This window comes from Platalea leucorodia (assembly GCF_965183815.1).
Source record: "Platalea leucorodia genome assembly, chromosome: 2".
NCBI classification, from domain to species: Eukaryota; Metazoa; Chordata; class Aves; order Pelecaniformes; family Threskiornithidae; genus Platalea; species Platalea leucorodia.
This window is the reverse complement of record NC_138824.1, coordinates 12,023,649-12,032,952: the sequence shown is the minus strand read 5'-3', so window position 1 is coordinate 12,032,952 and position 9,304 is coordinate 12,023,649. Positions and strand designations below refer to the sequence as shown.

Here is a 9,304-nt window from a genome sequence, read left to right as displayed (position 1 = left end):
GAGGGACAAAAAGTCTTTGGAAAAATACTGTGAGTGCAGTAAGCCAGCTTGTTAGTCACAGTTCATCTGTTACACCCTGTTCTGTGCTGTGACATAGGCTGAAACTTGCCTGCCAGACCTTTAAAACTGAGCTTAAATTTGAACTGTGTCCTGGCAGAGAGCAGAGCTGCCACACACGCTGCTGGTTTATAAACAGCACAGAATTTACATGAGCTTGGCTGCTCATAGAGAAAAAGGATGCTAATGACTGGAGAGATTCATTTGCCTTACTCACAGATGTGCTGATCTTGAAGTAGCGCCCGGGAGAGCGGGACTGCGTGGAAAAGCAGCGCGTCAGAGCAGAAATAATGTCATGCAGCCCAATGGCTGCAGGAGACCCCGGCTCGGGGCTCGCCTCAGGGTATAAAGCTGGCTGAAGGAGCAAGAGTAGCGGCGAGCCGAGCGGCAGAGAAGCCCGCTGCAGGAGGCAGGAGCGTCCGCCCGCTCCTGCTGCCTGCGCGCCGTGTTTGCAGCCCCGGTGCGCGCCTGAGCCGAGCGAGGGGAGGACGGCTCTCCCGGCACACGGCGTGAGCTCTGCTCTCTCGCAAATCTGCTATTTCCAAATTGGAGGAGCAGAGCGGCGTTTTGGAGATGTTGTCCTGTTTTGTCTGGCTCTCCCTCCCCGACTTGGTTAACGCCTTTGCCACCCCAGGAAAGTTGCCCCTCAACGGGAGCCTGGAGAAGACTTTTGTAATCCCAAACATCTCGGGTTTCTTTTCCTGGGATAACGACAGCCTGGCCGACTGGCAGAGCTTTGTGGGCAGGAGCCGGTATGGAGCGGAGTCGCAGAGCATCACGGTGAAAGCCCTGCTCGTCACAGCGTACTCCTTCGTCATCGTCTTCTCCCTCTTTGGCAACGTCCTGGTCTGTCACGTCATCATCAAGACCAAGCGCGTGCACTCCGCCACCAGCTTGTTCATTGTCAACCTGGCTGTAGCCGATATCATGATCACGCTTCTCAACACGCCGTTCACGCTGGTAAGGCTGCGGCAGAGATGCCATAAAGGCATCGCAGTTACTGCGGTGGCCTGTTCTTCTTTACGCTGCTATAGGCAGTGCATGAACGTCCTGCAGGTACCTGTCTAGTCCAAATTACAGCGACTGGCATTATCTTTGGAAAACTCCACGTGCCTTTTTCTTCTCTAATTCCTATTATGTAGTTGAAGATCTGAAATTTTCCATTTGTTAAAAGTGGCCCTGATAGCACTTGAACAATAATAACCTCACAGTGATTACTTAGTACTTTGTATTATCTGGTCTTTTTTTCCTTCCCTTCTCTGAAGTATTTCCAAGGTAATACTGTGAACCTCTTGAAAAAAAGATTAATGCTCACCGTCATTTTATAAGCTGTGTTGAAAAGCTGAAGTTTGCTTTGAAGTAAGATAAGGTGTACAGGGCAGCCCTATCCTGTAAGGAGGACTTAAAAAGGGAAAAATTAATCTATTGTCTCAATAATTAGACTACAGAAGGACACACTGTGAATAAAACAGAAGAAGCATCTTTGGTACTGCTCTGCTGTATTGTCCTGGAGGATATTGCTGCGCCACTGAGCAGCACTAACCTACCTCTTCAGGGTTCAGAAGCCAGATTATACAATTATACAAAGAACCTGCTATTTTAAAAATATCTGTATCTTTTACATAGCACAAGGAATTATGTGCCAGAGGTGTTTCAGATATCTATAAGCATGTGGAGGTTGGGGGAATGCACAAAACTAATGGTAATCTAGTTTTAGGCTCGTTTTGTGAACAGTACCTGGATATTCGGGAAGGGGATGTGCCATGTCAGCAGGTTTGCGCAGTACTGCTCCCTCCACGTCTCTGCCTTGACCCTCGCAGCCATTGCCGTGGACAGGCACCAGGTGAGAGCTCTCCAAAGCGGACGGGCGGAAAGCTTGGCAGGGCATAATTAAAATGAGAAGGGATGATCCCATGGCCTTTCCTTCTCAGCTCCCAGATTAACGTAAGATGCATGAGGAGCTGACAGTGTAGGGGAGCAGCTCTTGCTGTCGGGTGGAAAGAATAGTTTCAAGCCCACAGCAAGGTGTGAGACTGGAAATGTCCATCGCCTTGCGATTGCTTCCAGCTGGGGAATGGGAGCTTTTCTGCAGTGGGTAATCCAGTAGCTCTCAAACAAGGAGGAAGTCCAAGATCCTGATAGGAATTCATGTGGGCAGCCCTCCGCTGGGGTGGTCTGTCTGGCCCATGGAGGAACAGGGTCGTGGATGCAGGGACGTCCCGGTGCGCTTCCGCAGCTCTGTCTCCCTTTGCTCTGGGATGTCTCGCCCCTTGTTACCCTGAATACTGGAGAGCTGGCTGCACCACACTGGTGTTCGTCACAGGCAGAGCTGTGGCCTGCTGTCGGTAATGGGCTCAAAACTGGCGACAGTTAGGCATTTTCAGTTTGGAGCCACCCAACCACCACACAAAGCAGAGCAGTACAGTTGACATTTTCTGCTAGAAAGCTTCTAAGTTTCCAGAAAATGTACTGGCTGTCAGAAGCATCCCCAGGGAGGTCTAGTTAAATCACAAACCCATGGCTCTTCGGGTCACCGATACTGAAGAGTCTGAGACTATTTTCTATTTTTTTTTTTTTTTTTTTTTCTTTTGCTATTAAGTAAATTGAACCTGGAAATGAACATGTGTGCAAGACCCACCAGTACCCAGTTCTCCCCACCTAGACGCAAATACTGAAATGAGAGGGTAGGACTGGGATCTGACTTTACCCATTTGCGTGGTGGAAAAATCTAGGCTTTCATGTACGGCTTATAGTCAATGGGAGCTGGGTGAAGACAGTACTGCTTGCATGCTAAATTTCCACTTTAAGCAATAGATTTAAGGGTGGAAGATTACATGAAAAAATGATACAATTATTTCCTGAAATGGCATAAGCCTGAACACCGTTTTATTTCGCACAGGTTATAATGCACCCTTTGAAACCTCGCATATCGACTGCAAAAGGTGTTATCTACATCTCTGTAATCTGGATTATGGCAACTTGTTTTTCCCTACCACATGCTATCTACCAAAAACTCTTTACCTTTGAATACAGGTAAGGATATGCTTTGCTTTCCTCCACAGTCTCCCTGGAGGCCAAACTCTCAGTGGCCATACTTTCACATCTTCTACTGAAAGCCCCAAACTTACATTGACGTCAGCCAAATATGGATCTAGTCTGTAATTTTCATCAGATTCCTTTTGCAATGGCTGATATTCTGTTCTTGTTTCTGTTTTTAATTATTTTGTCTTTATTCTGTCACACTAATCACATGAAATAGGCTAAGAAGTTAGAGGATCTGGCCTGGACCCTCTATTTCTGTATGCTGGCATTTTATATGATGTACCAATCTCACCTGTTTGGGCAGACCAGGAATGGGGAAAAACCTAACAGCCCTGGGATAATGACAGAACCTGCCTCAGCTGCTTGTTCCATAACATGCTGTCACGAACCTTAATATTTGGGAAGTGCTTTAATGAAGGAAAGGTCCTTAATATGTGCAGAGACTGTGTTTCTGTTTGCCAAAGGACAAAGAATAAAACCCTACTTCTGTGCAGCTGGAAATCTTGTAGTTGATGAAGTTCATAAAATTATCATAAGGTCATGAATGCCCATGAGAAATTATCACCAAATTGTTCACAGGCTGCTCCATGGCTCAAATCCTTGGACAGCAGAGGTCCGCTTAACTGACACGTGCGCATAAATGAAGGGTCTGCCTCCAGGTTTTACGGCAGGAGCCCTCTCCCTCCTGCCCCCTTGTTTCTGATGTCCTTGTCCCGCAGTGCCCGGCCGTATGCGCTCTCACCCCCTGTCCCGCATCTCCATTTGCAGTGAGGAAGTCACCCGGTGCCTGTGTCTGCCAGATTTCCCCGAGCCTGCTGACCTCTTTTGGAAGTACCTCGACTTAACAACCTTCATTTTGCTCTATGTCCTGCCCCTTCTGATCATCTCTGCTGCCTACATGACAGTGGCCAAGAAGCTCTGGCTGCGCAACGTCATCGGGGAAGTCACCACTGAGCAGTACTTTGCCCTTCGCAAAAAGAATAAGAAGACCATAAAGATGCTGATGCTTGTTGTCATCCTCTTCGCAGTCTGCTGGTTTCCCTTAAATTGCTACGTCGTCCTCCTCTCCAGCCAGACCATCCACACCAACAATGCCCTGTACTTCGCCTTTCACTGGTTTGCAATGAGCAGCACCTGCTACAACCCCTTCATCTACTGCTGGCTCAACGACAGCTTCCGATCAGAACTGAAGGCTTTGCTCAACGTGTGCAGAAAACCTCCTGGATCTGCAGAAGAGAGGCTTCCCTCCACGGTCCCATCCTACCGACTGGCTTGGCCAGAAAATGGCAACTTCAAGAGGCTGGAGGTCTCCCATGTCCTTCCATCAGCCTCCAACATCCAGTCAGGAAAGACAGACATCTCTGCAGTTGAGCCAATAGTATCTGTGAGCTAAACGGTGGCCCTGGGAAATCTGTAAGGACTGCACACAGATTTGGCCAGAGCTAAAATGGTGGGAAGGTGTGGATCTCTGGTCTACTTAGGGACTGTGCAAATAGACGTGATAAAACCAAGGAGGTTCGGCAGGAGGCAGCATGAAAGAGCTGGATGTTTGATGCAGGCTGATGATAACGGCGTGGAGGCCCTAACGGGGAGAAAGAAAACTCTTCCCAGGAACTCTCTCTCTTTGTCGAGTTGACTTCGGATCGGCTTGCAGGACAAGATTCTCTGCATGTGTGTTGCTGTTAACTGCATGACTAAGCCTTTTTACCACTGGGGCTGTGTGTGTGTGTTTTGCTGGTAGTTAAACACTAAAGCAACAATCTAATTGCATCAGACCTCCCTCCCCCCTTGTCTAAGTCCCTTAGGATCAACATGGAAATCGTCGAGACGTAGACCTTTAGGTTGCTGGCTTAGATCCCGTGCAACTGGATAGGAAGGCATCCCTTCTGAACTGGGGCCTGACAGGTCAAGGTCTGTTCAGAATGAATGAACAGATACGTGTCACAATCCATTTTTTTTCTGGAAATACCATCAGAGAGCCAGAGGATAAAATGGTCCTTGATAAACAGAGCAGTCTCTTAACATCACAGGCACCTTTTCTAAGGTAGAATTGAAGAAAAATGGATGCCAATTCTTTACATAAGTAGATGGCAAACACCAACCTGTCCGCTCAGCATCTATTGCCAGTGCTAAATCACACAGAGATTTTCTTTCCTAAGATAAAGTCATGAATATTCAGAAAGCTTTTCTTTGAATAGACAACTAAACCCTCAAAAGCTACTTTGGAGAATGTTGGACATATCATCCACAGTTGGAGAATGGGTAATTAAACACTACTCTGAGTTTGGACTATGAACTTTTAATCAGAGCATCTCTGCATTATTGTCAAGTGGCAGCTAAAGGATCCCACAGTTTGACTTTTTAATTTGCCTTTGAATGTTGCTCTCTTGTAAAGCACCTGGGTACTTCTCAGGTCAGACATTTGGGACATTTCATCCCAACTAAGATGTTAGCTCTCTGGAATCAGTTCATAAATGAACTGCTTTGAGAGAAGATATCACATCTGTGATAGCAAGTAATAAAAGTGGAACATTTCTCTGTGAGATATCCTCTGGTGATTGCACAATTTTGGCGCATTTAAAGTCAAGTGAGATGCATCCTTCTTGGGGTGGCTAAGAAAACTGATGTGGCTGCAGCTGTCTGGCGTAGTTTGCAGAACTTAATGTTCTTAACAGAAGAAAATCTCAAAAAATCATAGAATGTTTTGGGTTGGAAGGGACCTTGAAGTTCATCTAGGTCCAACCCCCCTGCCATGGATAGGGACACCTTCCACCAGACCAGGTTCCTCAAAGCCTCAACCAGCCTGGCCTTGAACACTTCCAGGGAGGGGGCATTAGACCAACACTTCTGTGGCTCCATCCTTCAGCATCACCTGCTGGCTGGGAAGAGCTGGGTGAGCACAGGGCTGGGCGACTCTCCTCAGAAAACTAAAGCCAGGCATTTTCAAAGTGTCATTCTGCTGTTGTCCATCTTATCAAAGAAGAGAGAGAAAAATTTTCTTTTGCATTTTGGATTCATCTTTTTATGCTTTAATGTTTTATTTTTTTCTGTCACATCTTTTTTTTCTTTTTTCTAGTGAGTCTGTAGCTTAAAAAACTCAAGCACAAATACTTACTTCAGTTGTGATTATTCTGTTTGTTGTTTGACGACGACTCAGTTGAATTAGATGTCCGAAGTTTCTTTCTTGCCCATAAATCATTGCTTTCAGCGTGTTTTCAGAGTTTTGTCTGAATGGTGTCTTTGATTTGTGATACTCATCATCATCAGAGGCAGGAGTTTACACTCTGCGCATCCCCCAAGCACAAGACTGATCAGACACCGGAGGGCTTAAAACTTTGAGAGCAAAAAGTCTCAGTTCCCCTGCCAGAGAAGGACACGCTGCCATGGCAGCTCTGGCATCAGCTGTCATCCCGTCATTCTGGGGACTCCTGGGACATCACTATGACTGGTGCATGGACCTTGGTCCTGCTGGCCTTGCTGGATATACTGGGAGCTCCATCTGAGGGAGATTTTGGTGTAAGAGAGGTTGCAGGTTAATGGTTGATTAGAGCTGATGGACAGCCTGGCAGCAGAGGTGAGCCTCAGGTGATGCTCTGCTTACCCAACGCTTTAATACAGCTTTGCCAAGCCAGAACCATTTGGACTGAGCCATATTTTTCATCGGAGGCCTTTTTTTCCCTTTCAATGAATACGGTGCAGTTGTTTTCAAGCACATACATATGTTATAATGGATCCTGCAGCTAGATCCTTGTATTTAGCTTTGTCTGGGACCAGGTGCTCATAGATTGAACCCAGTAAGATGTTCTTTCTGAAGCTGAAGGTAACATTGTAAGATTCACCATCTTTGGGTGCAGTTATCGTCCTTCCAACAGCTACATATGTAGAACCTTGCTGTAACTCCAGTAGACAAAATCCTCAAATCCCCGGCCAAATGCTCCAGGTGGGTCTGAGCAGGGCTCCTGCAGTTACAGCTCTGGACCCTGCACCCCTGTGCTGAGTGGAAAACCATTCTCCTCCAGGCTCTGCCCAATCCTGGATCTGGGCACAGACGGGATGTAAGAAGTGCCTGAAGCTGTTTGATTTAATCACAGAGAACACGAGGGGTGGACCTGGTAAAAAGAAAAGAAGAGGCAGATTGGACAGTGAGCCTGCCCAGGAATGAACTAGTGGCCAGTGGCCAGCAGCGGTACAAGTTTTCGAGAGAATAGGACAGAAACGCGCAAGAGAAGGACATGGTTAAAGCACTAGAAATGGTGCCCTTGAAAACTGTACCTAATACACTGTGCTACAATGTACTTAACGTGGTACAGGGCAATTTCTGATGAGCCACTTCCTAATTAGCTATCTTTCATTTTCTGATCTGGGATTCTGGAGAAACATTTTGCATTCTTCGGCACTGCTGAAATCAGTGGGGGTTGTTCTCTGAGCACACGAAGTGCAGTATGATGCAAACTATTCCAAAAACATCACATCCTGGGCAATTTAAATTGGGCATCCAGGCTTCATGGGTATTTTTTCATTCTACCCCAGCTCTGTTGCAGAACAGATCTTTTAAAATGTGAATACAGTCATTGGTGTGTAAACTGCATTTAGATGCCACCTCGGTGAGTGTGAAGGGATGGTCTGAGTGATGATAAAATGAGATACGTGTACAAGGTGAAGATTATCTTCTTTCATTTTCCCTTTTGTGTGTGTTTGCCTGCTGCAGCTGGGTTTCTTGCTACCTTTTGAATTTTGGTCTTGTGCAGTGCTTTGAAACAGGTGGTTTAGTAGCTAGCCTTAGAAAGACAGATCTGCAAGAACAAGCCTGTGGGGGACTTTGGTGTGAGAAGCTTTTCTTTCCCCTCTGGGAATATAGTGAATCAGAGCTAAACGTGAGGTGTTATGGAAAGGGGAGGTCATTTTGTTTTATCTGACTTTCTAAGCAAGTCAGCCATCCCCACTCCCACCCTCATACCCACGTCCTCCGAAGCACCAAGACCTCTGTGTGTGCCCAGGTGGCTGGGCCAGGCTACTGACTCCTCATTAGGTCTTTTGGGTTCCTTTTTGTTGACGATGAACTAGATTTTGGACGGGTGTTTTATAGTCTTTAAGACTCAACAATTATTATTTTTATCTTTTCCCTCAAAACCTTGCCTGCTTCTGCTTCCATAAACCTTAGGCAAGGCCTGATGTTTTTTTTCCCTCCTTTTCAGTGTCTTTATAGATACAGACTGTCCTCCTGTTGGGGTGAAGGAAGAGCAATGGTACAGGTGATGTGCTGTGACCTTGTGGCCATCCTCCTGTCATCACACCACAGGTCTTCTGCTCGCAGCTTTACCAGAGCATAGCTCTCTGGCCCTGGGGCAGTGTGTTCCCCACAGCTCACCAGTTTGACTGCTATCAGCCGTGTCCTCGGTTGTGAGTGTAGGTCATTCTTTTGAATCCGGCTCAGTTGTTTCCTCTGGAGCTTTCACACACGTGCCTCTGGAGCAGGCAGCGAACACGGCAGAGCAGTGTCTGCTGGATAACAGAGTACGCAAGGCACTGAACAGCTGCTCGTTGCAGGAGATCCACACAGCCTGAGAACAGGAGTTTTGTGGAAAAATGAATTGTATTTAGAGAATGCATCATCTGGCATATGAATAAGGGAACTGGATTCAGTTCACACAGATAAAGTTAATGCTGGCATCTCCAAAACCTTGACTGGCTGGATCTGCAACTTTCATGGTTTAAAGAGTGCTGTGTTTTTTCTATTCACAAGTGAAATTATTTGTATTGACAATACTGTTTTCTTATTTTTCTATTTCCTTGAAAAATGTCATAAGGTAACAGGCCTATGAAAATTAACTTACAAGTTCTATGAGTTCATGAATGTTAATTGTCTGTTTCTAACAATGTTCCTAGTGTTTTATTTATTTTCTCCATGTAGAATTATGCAGAGACCTTGAAAAGGAACAAAGACGATGCCAGGCTTATTTGGCAGGGAAAACAGATCCTTGAAGCCTTTCTTGCACTTGTTGATGTCAGATGAGGTTTTTAGCTTCCAGCTTTTCTTTCCCTCCCTCCCTCCCTTGAGGCTCCTGTCCCTAGGCCCGTGGCCCATGGCACCACTACTGGTGTTGTGACACTTTCTAGCATCAGTGCTGTGAAGATAAAAGGTACCCTCAGTCCAGGGCTTTGCAGCTTTGCAAGTAAAGCCTTTTCTAAGCATTTAAGCTAAATT

The 9,304-nt window shown here is 46.2% G+C and overlaps 1 protein-coding gene across 2 annotated transcripts; it reads left to right on the top strand.

Moving 5' to 3' along the window:
• Window positions 1–618: 618 nt before the first annotated feature.
• GPR83 (G protein-coupled receptor 83) lies at window positions 619–8,580 on the top strand. 2 transcript variants are annotated; one of them, XR_014230624.1, is made up of 5 exons: window positions 619–1,017; window positions 1,775–1,900; window positions 2,957–3,090; window positions 3,868–4,770; window positions 8,295–8,580. XR_014230624.1 is itself a non-coding variant. In XM_082335468.1 (4 exons), the coding sequence occupies exons 1-4, from the start codon at window positions 631–633 to the stop codon at window positions 4,490–4,492; spliced, it is 1,272 nt and encodes a 423-aa protein (XP_082191594.1). In that variant the 5' UTR covers window positions 619–630; the 3' UTR covers window positions 4,493–6,030. The 2 variants fall into 2 exon arrangements, 1 of the variants encoding a protein (XP_082191594.1); XM_082335468.1 differs by lacking the exon at window positions 8,295–8,580 and having other exon boundaries at window positions 3,868–6,030.
• The last annotated feature ends 724 nt before the right edge of the window (window positions 8,581–9,304 follow it).

Bases quoted from the DNA above. Each gene is read 5' to 3' on its own strand.
- GPR83 (XM_082335468.1), top strand. From the start codon at position 631: ATGTTGTCCTGTTTTGTCTGGCTCTCCCTCCCCGACTTGGTTAACGCC. The intron at 1,901-2,956 runs GTGAGAGCTCTC...TATTTCGCACAG, and splicing joins TTGCCGTGGACAGGCACCAG to GTTATAATGCACCCTTTGAA. The intron at 3,091-3,867 runs GTAAGGATATGC...CTCCATTTGCAG, and splicing joins CTCTTTACCTTTGAATACAG to TGAGGAAGTCACCCGGTGCC.